This window comes from Mirounga leonina, unplaced genomic scaffold (assembly GCF_011800145.1).
Source record: "Mirounga leonina isolate KUSES-001 unplaced genomic scaffold, KU_Mleo_1.0 Mir_114, whole genome shotgun sequence".
In the NCBI taxonomy this organism is placed as follows: domain Eukaryota; kingdom Metazoa; phylum Chordata; class Mammalia; order Carnivora; family Phocidae; genus Mirounga; species Mirounga leonina.
In genome coordinates, this window is record NW_023270265.1 from 38,476,259 (window position 1) to 38,489,908 (window position 13,650).

Sequence of the window (13,650 nt, forward strand, 5' to 3'; positions counted from 1 at the left end):
CCTCTCCTTAGCCTGTTCCCTGAGTCCTTCCTCTCCCACGGGCGCCTCCCATGGAACAGACACTTGGCACTCATGTGCGTTCTTATATGCCTGTTGGAGGAAATCATTTATGTTTGATCTCAGTTTGTTCTGGTTTGTTCTTTAATGATGCAAATGCTTTTCCCTAGTTCCGGGACTACTGTGCTATCTGCTTAAGATGGGAGTGGCCTGGGTCTCCAAAAGCATTGGAAAAGTGCAATTTAGAAGCTACTTTCTTTGAAGGTCATTTTTTGAAAGTTTTATTTGACAGAATGGGAAGAATTCTTGATCAGGTAATAAGCTTTAAAATACTAATTTTCACATTATTTTGTTACCATTCACCATGGGTTCATCTCAAGTTTTAGTTTAGATCTTTAATAGTTTTGTTTTTTTAGTTTTTCCACTAGATGACTTTTTCGTAAAGCTTGATTGCCAGCGAGTGGTGCGTTTCTGATGCGTTTGTTATGTTCGAAACCTTTATTCGGCCTGATGGCTGTTCCATAATCATATATTTTACTTCTCATTATAGACCATTCTCTTAATAACCTTCACACATTTTGGAGGTGATTAGAATGCTTTCCTTGTATGACGTAGAAAGCCTTTTCTTTTATTAGTACAGTTAGTACAGATACAAATTGAGTCAACCTTGTAAAGTTCAATTCAGACGACCTTAAATGTCATTTCAAATTGAATCCTGAGCACTCTGGTCTCATTAAACTGACAGAACAATATTAGAGGAATCTGCTTCTTCAGATAAAGAACTTATGAAAGATACTCATTTTCATAAGGGGGAGATGAAATGAAAAAGGTAAACTTACTTATTCCAAGGTAGATAAAAAGCACCATCAGCTGGTATGTTGCTGTGTATGTATGTGTGGCTGTCAGGAGAAATGAATTTGGGATTACAGAACCCCTCCCTCCCTCCCTCTCTCCTTGACAGATGAACAGAGTGAGGATAGAGCTTTGAAATGCTTTACACCCTGGGATATACACTTGAAATAAAACCACCTGGCGTAATACTTGCCTCAACATAGAAATTTGACTTAACCAATTCGGAATTAATTTAAAATTGTTTATTAAAGTACTTGTTCTTTTTTAGCATTTTAGTTAAATATTTATGTGAGCATAGGGAGTTGTAAAAGAAATTTACTCCCTAAGCAGGCTGTCTTCAATTCCCAGAAAACCAAATAAAGAAATTATAATTTAAGAAGTATTTCACAGGGTTAGACTTCAGTCACTGCTGTTTCTGGTAGTAATCAGTTAAGAGATAGAGTAAGTCCTTTTTTCTTTTAACCTCTTAATAGCAAGTGCTGTATTTCTCGTGTTTGGTTGGTTGGTAAATCCAGCTCTTGTAGGCATTATGCTGTATATACATCGTACACATCTTGGCTGTGGAAGCCCCCTGGGTAGCGGGGTTCATCAGTTCACTGTGTTCTTTGTGCTGGTTTGCTAAGCTTCATTTGGATCGTGGGTATTTTTCCCTTTAGTTTGTGGAGTGCTGACATAAAAGGATCCTTGGAGGCAGAATATCCTGAAATGCTTTAAAGTTCTTTTTATTTCAGCAGCTAGCACGTCACACTGCAGAGCTGATTCATGCACACTGTCTCAACCATTCTTCTGTAACCCTCAGTGCTGGGCAAGACTGACTTCTGGTCATACTTTGTCAGGGAGGATCCCTAGTTGCAGTTAATGTGACTTACAGCTGGTTCACTACAGGCCCCAGCCTCAAACCTTTGGTCTTAAAACCCTTGATTTTCCAAGCCTTTTTTGGTAAGAACATTATGTAGTCAGATCTCAAAGACAGTCATGAGTCCTGGTGTGCTGAGCGTGCTTGGTTTAGTTTCATTTTCTCTCTTTTCTAAATGTGTTTTGTTGAGGATCATGTTTGCCTGTGTTCTCTTAGTATAGAAATAGCGTCAGGGTAACCAACCTGGGATTAAACATTTACTACAGATAATTTAGTGAAGTAGCTAGTCTCCTGCATGTATAATTGAGAAATCATGAAATTATTATATATAATATATATGTATTATATATTATATGCATTATTATAAATGAGAAATCATTCATAATACTGTTGTGTTGTCACAATGTTAATTTTCTGAAAATACCTTATAACACAAACATTTAGTAGTATTTGTGATGATTTTATAAAGATAGTAAAGTGCTGAGGTCCATAGGCAGAATGTAAAGAACACCATGAAAAATGTAGGGAGGTAGGTCCAGCTTCTCTCTGCCCCAACAGGGAAGAGTATGATCTTGGGCAACTGTGCCCCTTGTCACATTTTCTTCTTGTTAAGGTGAAGCTGGTGTTACTTGCCGTAACCTCCTACTTAGATTTGCTTGTAAGAATTAAATGAAGAAAATGATTGAAAATACTTTAAAAAATACAAAATCTTGTTAAGTACAGGAGTTTTTAGAAATTTCAGAGGCTATCATAATTTTGACTTAATATCACTAAATCATATTACTTTGGCTCTCTGTAAATTTAGCCTTTTAGGAGAAGGGTTGAGACTGAGTTTGCTGGTGACATCAGTATGTATGTTTTTTTGTTTGTTTGTTTTGGGGTTTGTTTGTTTTTTTGGTCATTAGTATGCTTTTAAGTCAAAGTTTATTGTCCTGAAATTCAGGCCTTATATTTAGTGTGAGCTCAAAGGTGGGCCAAGTCCATTTGATATGTCAGAAAAATCTGGTTAGGTTTTGTTTCAGGTGAATACTGTATGTAAAAGCAGAAAATAAATCCAAAATAATAGATATAAGCACTTCCTGTTAACCCAAGAAAGGGTTATTCATATTAAAGAAAAAAGGCCAACTTGTTTTAAAGTTATTACCATTATGAAGTAGAAGCCATTTCAGAGAGAGAACAATTTATGCGTAGCTGAGATTTGTTTTCATTTTCACATTAAAATATAATCTGAGTCAGCCTTAAACTTCTTAAACAACCAAGGCCATAGATTCTTGCAGATAAAGCTAAAAACCGAACTAACACCCTATAAGGAAAAACAAAGTTTAAGGGGCAACTTATATCCCTGCTGAAAGCCAAATTCTGTTGACTTATTGAAGCTCCTATAAATGGCGAATTTAGTGACCTAAATATCTGAACTATCAGAAATCAAGTCACATACAAAACTGTACTAAAGTTGTATTTTAAGTGATTTTGTTCACATGCTTTACCAAATGCATTCTTCTTAAAGATTTTTAAAAATGTTTCCTCTGTGCCTAAAATACAACTTCATGTGCATTCGTTGTTGTTTATGAAGTGAGTCCTGGAGGCTATATTCTGTTGCACATATTATCAAGTTGGAAAATACGCTCTTCAAATTATCCTTCCGTAGGAATAGTATCTCCTTTCATTTGTCTTGCTTGAGGCTTGATTGTGAATAAGAGTGACTTAGGGATCGTTGTTCTTTGTTCAGAAAATCCATGTTCACGAATCTCATGGTAAAAAAAACCCCAAAAAACAAACCAACCCGCTACACTTGGACTTCTAACACAGGACTTGTGGTTTCTCCATGTAATAGCACTTTTGCTATCTTTTGGCACATGCCCTAGCATTTGTTGTCTTCCAAATGCCAGTGTTCACTTCTTAATTGGTGTTCATTGTATCAAGGGCTTATTTTTATTTTTTTAAAGATTTTCTTCATTTATTTGAGATAGAGCAAGAGAGAGAGCATGAGCCGGGCAGAGGGGCAGAGGGAGAGGGAGAAGCCGACTCCCCGCTGAGCAGGGAGCCTGACTCGGGGCTCCATCCCAGGACCCCGGGATCATGACCTGAGTCGAAGGCAGACCCTCAACCAACTGAGCTGCCCAGGCCCCCCATATATCAAGGGTTTAGCAGCTGCTCAGTGAATGGAGTGAAGCCGGCAGAGTCTGTGGTTAACATTCACTCGTCCAGAATCCCTTTTCTCTTCCCCAGCCTCAGCGCGGGTTCCTACCTTGCTCCCAGCCCTCCCACGGAAGTCAGTTTTGTCGCAGCCACTCGGTTTCCTTTGGCTGCTTAGAAGAAAGCTGGAAGGAATGAGATTTCTGTTGAAAGTTCTAGGCACGATGACAGCAACTGTTTTTGTACAGTGTACCTTTTGCTTTGATTTTGATATAGTCTGTAAAGCATCTCCAAGTTGTTTTCTATGTGGAGTAAACAGATTAAAAATAAAAAAACTAGAATTCAAGTAAAATGTGATACAGCGTACAAAAAAATGTATGAGGAATTGTACCCAGATGTGTAAGTGTTTTGGGAGAATTAATGCTCTTGTGTAAATGAAATGATCCTTGTCTGTAATCACCATTTTGAACCTTTTCATTCACTGTGAGGCATGTGGTGGTCATTTCTATCCCCAGGTACTCTCCTTCTGCCGAGAAGGTTCTGTGGTGTATCTGACTTTATTTTATTGTATACATGCTCTTGATAAATTGGCAGTAGTTGAATAATCTAAAAGATGAAAAATATCATTTCTAAAATTAGACTACCATATTTTGAAAGATCTTAATAGTTCCCTTTCTGTCTTTGGTCTTCTATTCAGTGTGTCCTGTGTTGCTGTTATTAATGTTACATATGACACTTCAGTGAGTTTTGATGACCTCTTGAACACTCATTAATTAGAACAACCTGCGTAAAACAGAAGCATTATGACTATGTTATATATTAGTATTTTTCACATATCTATATGCATGCTTTTTTTTCCTCCTAAGTTTTAGCACTGTGATATATGTACTTTGACTAAGACGGTGAGAGCCAACTTAGTTATCAATGTTTTCGTTGTAGAAGAGCGTGTGGAGGGAGGAATAAGATGGAATATTTTCCTTTCCTGAAAAGACACATTGAAATGGTAAATGAAGTGCTCAGGTATATACATGATAAATAATGTCAAATGTCCTTTTGTTTTTTACCTCTTCATAGCCATATGATGTAAATTTACAAGTCACCTCCGTGTTATCTAGACTTTCCCTCTTCCCTCATCCACACATACACGAGTACCTTTTGGATCCTTATGTGAACCTTGCTTCTGGCTGTAGATCCCTCTTCTCTGTCATCGTCAGGGTGAGTTCTTAGTTCTGTTTATGTTCTCTAGGATTGATGAAACCTGTGATACACATGTCCATTAACATTCCTTACCATTGTATGTGCTTAGTGTCATATAATGGGAAATACTACTTGTATACTGTCAAGAAGTCATTATTTTACTCTAGCATGTGGAGAAAAAAAGAAAAATCCATTCTTTTAAATGGTAACGTTTATATTTTAAGGAACAGGTGTGAGTCCTCTGCCAAAGATCGTTATGTGAATAGTGAAGGGTGACATTCTTCATTTAGTAATAGGAAGTTGAGTGTCTTTTTTTAATCCTGGAAATCCCTGTGTAATTGGTTTCAGGAACGCAGTGCCTTTTGTCTCTGATGCAGGTTGTCGGAGACCTGATGGTCCGAATCCAGCGTATTCCAGACTTTACTCCCAAGCTTCTGTTAGTCAGAAAGCGATTGCTTGGCTTGGAACCTGAAGGCCCTATGTAAGCCAGTGTTTTACATGTTTTTGATCTAAACAAGTCACCAAAACTTGATGAAATGGTAGTATCTTGAATTGACTGACTGCTTGCTTTCCTTTTACCAGCATTGACCACATCACTTTGCTAGAGGGTGTGATCGTGTTGGAAGAGTTCTGTAAGGAACTGGCGGCAATCGCGTTTGTGAAATACCACACTTCCTCCACACCGTGATAGCGTCCTGCAAGGAACTAAGGGAGCCGAACTGTAGTGTACATTTCATCAAAAAAGACTCCGCTTCACCCAGCCGAGAGGATAAAAAGCCTTTTTAAATGAAGTACTGCTGTAAACTGGACAGGACCATTAAGAACCCATTGAGCGGACATTCTCAGTAAAATGTTGTATGATGTTGTTTTCATTGGCTTTACCGTAATGGTTCTGTATGTAAGATTGCACGTCCTTGAATCCAGGATACAATCAAAGGAACTTCAGGAAAGAAGCATTTCTAATGCCTGTGTGAAAAGCTGCAAAATTTCTGATGTCATGACTTTGATGATATTTCTGTTATTTTAATATCCTTTTAGGTAGCAAGGCATTTTGACATTCTCTGGGACTCAAATGCTTATATTCTTTTGGATTAATAAGTAGCAAAGAAAAAAACGAACTAATTTTATAACTTTTTAAGGTCAATTCTTATCAAACAAAATATGGTAAAAAACTGTAAATGAGAAAAAATACAATTCAGAAACCATCAAATGAGTTAATAGGAGATAAAAATGTGTAGAGCACCATTAACTTTCTTCAGCTTTTCTAAGAATAACAATTTAATATGATAAAGAAGTTCTTGATTAATATAATATATATTTTTTAAAAAAACGTTCTTTTACTCTTGGTGCACATAGCCATGTTAGTGATTGATTTTCACGTATGGGTCCCAGTATATTTAAACTGTCATTTTTGCAACAATGTTGAATTTGTGCTCACCATTGGTAATGTTTGCTGAAATAGTATTTTTTTAAGCTAATGAACATATATTGGGTTGAGAACCTTTTTTTTTCTTCTGTCCCTCTCTGAAAGTTGCTTTATAAAAATTGCTTTATAATTTGATGTCTTACTGAAATGCATGGTAGTGTCTAGGCGGGAACGGATAACCCTTCGGCAGCAATCAAAATGCCAGTGGGCCTCCTCAGTGTTTACAGTTGTTTGTTTTTTTTCCATTTTGTTCAGTCTTTTGTTTTAAATGATTCTAAGGAGATTTAAAAAGAAAACCAGTCTGTCCTGTTTACGTGTTAAGGAATTTGGGTAAATTGGGTCTATATGAAGGACTGTGTGTGGTAGTTGAGCAGAGCTGCGCTGTGCACGGCGTGCTTGTCCTAGATTTACAGAATGCTGTTTGCTGATCCACTTTCTACTCCTCCTTTAAGTGATGCTTGTCACTCAAATGTTGCTTTTAAGCTTTCTTCTTCCTCTCCTCCTCCTCTTCCCGTTGAAATGTTAAGCAGCAGCGCTTTGTGCTTTACCTCTCCATTTACTGAAATTTGCCGGGAGCGGACTATCAAAATTTCCAGCTTGGAAGGAGGTGTCGCTGCTCCTTGTAAGAAGTTGTTTTATGTAGCATGTTTGCGTTATGTACATCATGTGGCACGTGCATAGAAGCGCGTTTTACACCTTCTGCTAATTTTGTTGTATTTTTCTGATTTATAGTTAGTTTTGGCTATTTATTAAGAGCAAAATAGCAAAAGATTATGAATATTCTTGGCTCTAGAATGCTTATCAATGTTAAGACTACGTTTCTAATTTAATGCAAATCTTTGTTAGCTCAGTCTAAGCACATTTATTAAGCGGAACAAGGAAAAAAACAAAAGTGGGAGATGGTTACTTTGTGCGTGATTTTCTTCAAATGATTTTTAATGATGGGAAAGCATTGTTCAGTGCTCTGTATTTATTGACCAGCCCAGGCAAGAAACACTGCAACATTTCCATTTTTAGACACGGCTGTAGTCTACTTTGATGTAGGTTTATTTAAAATAAGGCATTAAGAGATAGTAGATACTTCTTAATGTTTTCGTAGTGCTCAATGGGTGTATTAGCAATTACCTCTCAAGCCAAATACTATTTTATCCTTGATTTCGCAGTGGGACCTTATAGCTAATACATGACACCAAGCTCAGAAAAGCTTTAACTTTTATATTTGTGTGTGTGTATGCTGCTGGTTAATTTTCCTAAGTTATTGTAATGATTTTGAGCTGTAGTCAGCTAAAGCTTAAGGTCTGAGTTGTTTCTCTTCTAAGCTTCTCTTTCTTTCTTCTCTCTGTTTAGTTCAGACAGACCTAGAGCCAGCACAAGTTCTCAGAGTGAGTTGGATTTGTCAGTGAAACAATGTGCTACTAGTCTGTTCCGTACTGTCTTGTGAAAGCTGAATATTTCTGTTACTCAGTACTTGCAAAACAGTGACTCAAATGCACTGTGTTGGGTGGAAAGTAGCACCTTAACAACCGATTGCCATAGCAAGTTCCAAGCTGAATGTTAGCCCTGCTTCACATCAGTATAAATAGGTATGCACATTTTTTTTAACTTTCTAACAGTATAGTCTTTGACTTTATTTTTAGTAATGAGCCACATCCTTCACTTGCTAGAACTCAGATTTGTCCTCATCCAATTATCATTGTAGTACTCACATTCTAACTATGTAATGTTCTCATAATGTATCTATCTGTGCAATATGGAAGCTATGAGAGGATTCATAGCCCTTTGGTTTAATTGTACATTATTATGTGTGTGTACATGTGTATATATGTGTGTGTGTCTGTGTGTGTGTGTATGTATATACACACACACACACACAAAAGGACCAAAATCCTTAGCTTGCTTACACTGTTGCTAGTGTAAAGATTGTTACACTTAATTTTACGGGGCACAAATTATGGAATTACTTCATAAGTCATGGTGACATATTTCCATAAATTATCACATGAATATACAATTCCCATTTAATTATGAAGTTCACAGGTATTGACAGAAGTTGCAGTCAAGTGCTAAAACCACAAATTATATGGCAGTTATATTTTGGGTTGTATAATTAATCAAAATATGCATGTCATTGTGACACTTGATATGTTAAAACATGATAGATAATCATATTTCTGGGCCCTGTAAAATAGTGTTACTATAATACTCTGGCCTCCTGCCTTGTTTATATTAAACAAAGGATATTTGGTAAATTTTTCTATTGAACATTGTGTAGGTTACTGACAGTATTACCAAGGCCGGAATTCTTGGGCCATCTGTGAAGAACTCTTCAGATGGTGATTGTGTACCTACCGTCTCTTCAAAAGGAGGTTGTGATTAAGTTCAACTTTTTGTGCTAATGATGCATGCAGGACTAAGAGGGATAATCTAAAAATAAATAATGTAATTTAAGCAAAGTGTCTTATATTTTTGTAGAATTCTAATTGAAAACATTTTATTCACCGATAAGCCTAAAACAGTAATTCATCGTGCACAGCAGGGTATGGTACAAATTGGGGCGTCTGGCTGGCTCCGTGGGTGGAGCATGAGACTCTTGATCTAAAGGTCGTGAGTTCAAGCCCCCACATTGTGTATACAGCTCACTTTAAAAAAAAAAAAAAAAAAAGGTGTGACACAAAACAGTTCATGGGTCACTATAGCACTGATTCCAGGGAGAGAACAAGAAGGAAGAGAATCAGAATATCTGTGGCAGGGGAATGTATAGCTTGAAAAATCCCCCTGAGTGAGCCTCATTATATACCCTCCACCCCATTCCTTAATAACCACATCCTTAAAGGAAGGAGTGTTTATACAAGTCTTAGAAAAACAATTCATTATAAGCATTATTTCTTAATATATTTGTAACGCATATAAAAACTTTTCTTTAACTGACACCTAAGACAATTAGACTCTAGGCTTATTCCATTCATTTGAGTATTTGCCAAAGTGCCCTGATTGGAAACTGAAAGAAATACGTAATACATAGCATAGCCAGGGAGAGAAAAAGCGTAATTATTAATCCCACCTACCCAGGATCTTTCAGCCACTGTTTTTCAGAATAGTTTTAGAAGAACTTAAAAGAGGAGAACAGGTTGAAAGGATGTAGGGAGGTAGGTTTAGACATTGAGGAGTTGAAATTACCCTTCTTGCCTTGAGCTGCTATCAAAGAAAACTGCATTTTAGGGATGTATAATCAGATCCCGAGTCCAAAAACCTAGTTCAGGCTGCTGTTCATTAAGAAATTTGCAGTATTTCATCTGGAAAACTTGTTATCTCAAGGGAGTTTAAAGAACTGACATAAAATTGTTAAAGTCAGAATTTGGGGAGAGTAACTCTCAAGTAAAAGTTACACCTCTTTCTCAAAGCAAATAAAAAACGAGCCAGCAGAAGCACTGTATGACAGTTTGATGCCAAAGGATCCATGGATGGAAGAAGTGGAATCGGTTTCAGTTGGTCTTAAGCCAGTTAGGAAAGTTGTTGCTCATGGGCCCAGCTCTTAGGAGACTGGCTTTTAATTTTACTTGATCTTTACCTGACTGCCTATCAGGGAGATCCACCAAAGCCTGTTTCATGTACACTCACTGCTCTCGGTTTGTTGTGTGCATCAGAGGTTTTTCTGTGTTATAATAGCATCTCTAAACGTCAAAAATACGCTGTCGAAAACAAAACAGTAATTTGGTTATTCAACAAATAACTTATTGAGAACTTGGGTCATGAGCCAGGTTTTAAGGTGCTAGAAACACAAGCAATTTCTGTCCTCAAGAAGTCACAGTCACAGGTGAAGGAATTCTGGTGAATTCCAGCCCCCATTGGTGAATGCTGTGCCCAAGTGTTGTGAGAGCACAGGGGGAAAGAAGTAGTGTTAACCCTTGAAGAACGCCAGGGTGTTAGGGATGTTTATCCCCCCCCCACCATCATGAAGTAAAATCTGCATATAATGTCACACAAATTGTCAATAGATATTTTCTGTGTTATGTGTATTATATACTGTATTCAGTATATAAAGTAAGCTAGAGAAAAGGAAATGTTACTAAGAAAATCATAAGGAAGAGAAAGTATATTTTCAATACCGTACTACAGCCAAAAAATTCGTAAGTGGATGTGTGCTGTTTAAGCCCGTGTTGTTCAAGGGTTTACTAGTGTTGGAGATCACCTAAACAGAACTAAAACTCAAGTCTTGACTGAATTATGTTCTTACTCGGAACTAGAGATATGCTGGATATTGCGGGAAGTCATAACCATGAAGTCAAGTCAGCGAGAAATGGAACACGGTTCTCTGTCCTGTTACGTTTATCACAGTTAACTGTTTGACCTTCTTCATTCTGAGATTGGTATAAAGCACCAGCCCAAACAATTGTGCTTTGGGGCCCATATTTTCTCAGTTGGTGAATAGTAGTAAACTGTTCTGATTTAAATGATCTCTTTCTAGAACTATTACATAGAGAGAAGGCAAAAAGTCAACTGAAATCTTAAAACCAAAAGATTTAAGTAGTCTTAAAAAATGACCTGAACATTAGGCATAAAATTTGGTTTAGTAAAATATTTGTAGAACCAAATGTTTCTCCTTGCTTTAACTCAATGCTTCCTTGACCACCATTCTTTATTGGGGCACAAGATGGCTGCATATCCGGTTGAGAACCAGCTGGGGTTGACAGAGACGGGAGAGGTGAGTTCAGAAGCCACAGGCTGGAGACGGGAGATGGATGAAATGTCTAAACCTCCGCTGGTTCTCATTTCATAACTCCCACTCTTGAAATTTAAGGCTGAGGTCAGGCTACAAGGCAGGACAACCTAAGGGTCATACCTGCCAGGGAGCAAAATGAAGAGACCCGACATGTTTCCCTTCCTACCCTCAGTCATCTGGAGATAGCCCCAAGGAATTAGCTGGTCTCCCAAGGGTGAGTCTGAGGAATTGAAGGAAATTCAGTTTTATATTTTGATCTTACTCTTCGCTCTAATTAGACTAGTCAGTATATCAACCAATAGAAATTTTCTTTTTAGAAGGGTAGAGGAGGGGACATTTAGGTAATAATTCTCCTGACTTTTTTTTTTAAGATTTTATTTATTTGAGAGAGAGAGCGAGCAAGCATGAGTGGGGGAGGAGCAGAAGGAGAGGGACAAGTAGACTCCACGCTGAGCGCAGAGCCCAACGCAGGGCTCAATCCCACAACCCTGAGATCATGACCTGAGCCGAACTCAAGAATCAGATGTCAACCTACTGAGCCACCCAGGCGCCCCAAATTCTCTTGACTCTTGATGACTAACCAAATCCTGACATGAAAGGAGGACCCAGTAGGACTGCCAGAAACTCAAGCACTACCATAGTTACTTTGCTCTCATTTGAGGAGGTGAGGGCGGGGAAAGAAAGAAGACATCCATTGACGTTTGTAGTTGTTTCCTAATGGTACTCATGTTGTTAGGTACATTCATTTGCATGGTGATCATTCTATTAACTCTTAACAAAATGTTTAATTCCAATAGTGTGCCAAGGGCTTCAGGGATAATATTCAGGCTAGAGAATCCAAACAAGCCAAGAACACATCCTGGGTCTAATAGACCTCTGTTTTTCAAAACACATTTTTTAGGTTGAGAACTATAACCAGAATTGCAAAGCTTGAAGAGCTAGATGTGGTTCAGAAAAAAAGCAGGTGACCCGCCCAGCCTGTGAGAGTAGGGAAGACAAAGCAAAGGCATCTCCAAGTCTGTTACTGCCTCAGGCCTGTAATTTATGAGTAAGGAATCATAAAATCAATTTCACGATAATGCAGACAGATGAGATGGCATACAAATTCCCTATAGTCTGGATGAAGTTATATTTCAAAGCCCTGAGGATGAGACTCATTTATGTAATAACACGAGAAATGTATTTCTCATGCCACTCACAAGGGGAACAGCATGTTGGGTTTTAATTGATTAGACTTCCCCAGAGAACCATGTACTACTGAAGATTTCTAGAGGGAAACAAATCAGCCATTCCTTAAACATTATTCTTCCATGTTTAAAACATGCTTTCTTTCTTAAATCTCTTTATCCTGTTGCTCTTATCAACAATGTAGCGAGTCCCAGAGCATCTGATGGCTCTCAAATCTTTGTTGGCTGCTTCAGTTATTAGTGTCCTGCAATCTTTATTTCCATTCTGTTTTAGAAATTATTAGACACTCAATGAGACACCACCTCACACCAGTCAGAATGGCTAAAATTAACAAGTCAGGAAACGACAGATGTTGGCGGGTATGCGGAGAAAGGGGAACCCTCCTACACTGTTGGTGGGAATGCAAGCTGGTGCAGCCACTCTGGAAAACAGTATGGAGGTTCCTCAAAAAGTTGAAAATAGAGCTACCATATGATCCAGCAATTGCACTCCTGGGTATTTACCCCAAAGATACAAAAGTAGGGATCCGAAGGGGTACGTGCACCCCGATGTTTGTAGCAGCAATGTCCACAATAGCCAAACTGTGGAAAGAGCCAAGATGTCCATTGACAGATGACTGGATAAAGAAGATGTGGTATATATATACAATGGAATATTATGCAGTCATCAAAAGGAATGAGATCTTGCCATTTGCAACGACGTGGATGGAACTGGAGGGTATTATGTTGAGCGAAATAAGTCAAACAGAAAGACATGTATCATATGATCTCAATGATATGAGGAATTCTTAATCTCAGGAAACAAACTGAGTGTTGTTGGAGTGGGGGGTGGGGTGGGAGGGATGGGGTGACTGGGTGATAGACACTGGGGAGGGTATGTGCTCTGGTAAGCACTGTGAATTGTGCAAGACTGTTGAATCTCAGATCTGTACCTCTGAAACAAATAATGCAATATATGTTAAGAAAAAAAAAGAAGAAGGTAGCGGGAGGGGAAGAATGAAGCGGGGGAAATCGGAGGGGTAGATGAACCATGAGAGACGATGGACTCTGAAAAACAAACTGAGGGTTCTAGAGGGGAGGGGGGTGGGAGGATGGGTTAGCCTGGTGGTGGGTATTGAGGAGGGCACGTTCTGCATGGAGCACTGGGTGTTATGCACAAACAATGAATCATGGAACACTACATCTAAAACTAATGATGTAATGTATGGGGATTAACATAACAAAAAATTTTTAAAAAATTATTAGACAATAGATCATCTTTTTCTTAAGTTGAATTGGT

At 38.2% G+C, this 13,650-nt stretch overlaps 1 protein-coding gene across 1 annotated transcript in view; it reads left to right on the forward strand.

Annotated features, from left to right (window-relative positions):
* Positions 1-8,912, forward strand: part of FAM160B1 (family with sequence similarity 160 member B1) — a 33,764-nt gene extending 24,852 nt beyond the window's left edge. Inside the window, exons 14-17 of the mRNA XM_035029715.1 lie at positions 168-311; positions 4,916-5,056; positions 5,416-5,519; positions 5,621-8,912. Of these exons, the coding sequence (XP_034885606.1) occupies positions 168-311; positions 4,916-5,056; positions 5,416-5,519; positions 5,621-5,726 (495 nt within the window). The 3' untranslated portion in view covers positions 5,727-8,912. The remainder of the gene's footprint in view (positions 1-167; positions 312-4,915; positions 5,057-5,415; positions 5,520-5,620) is intronic.
* Positions 8,913-13,650: the final 4,738 nt, after the last annotated feature.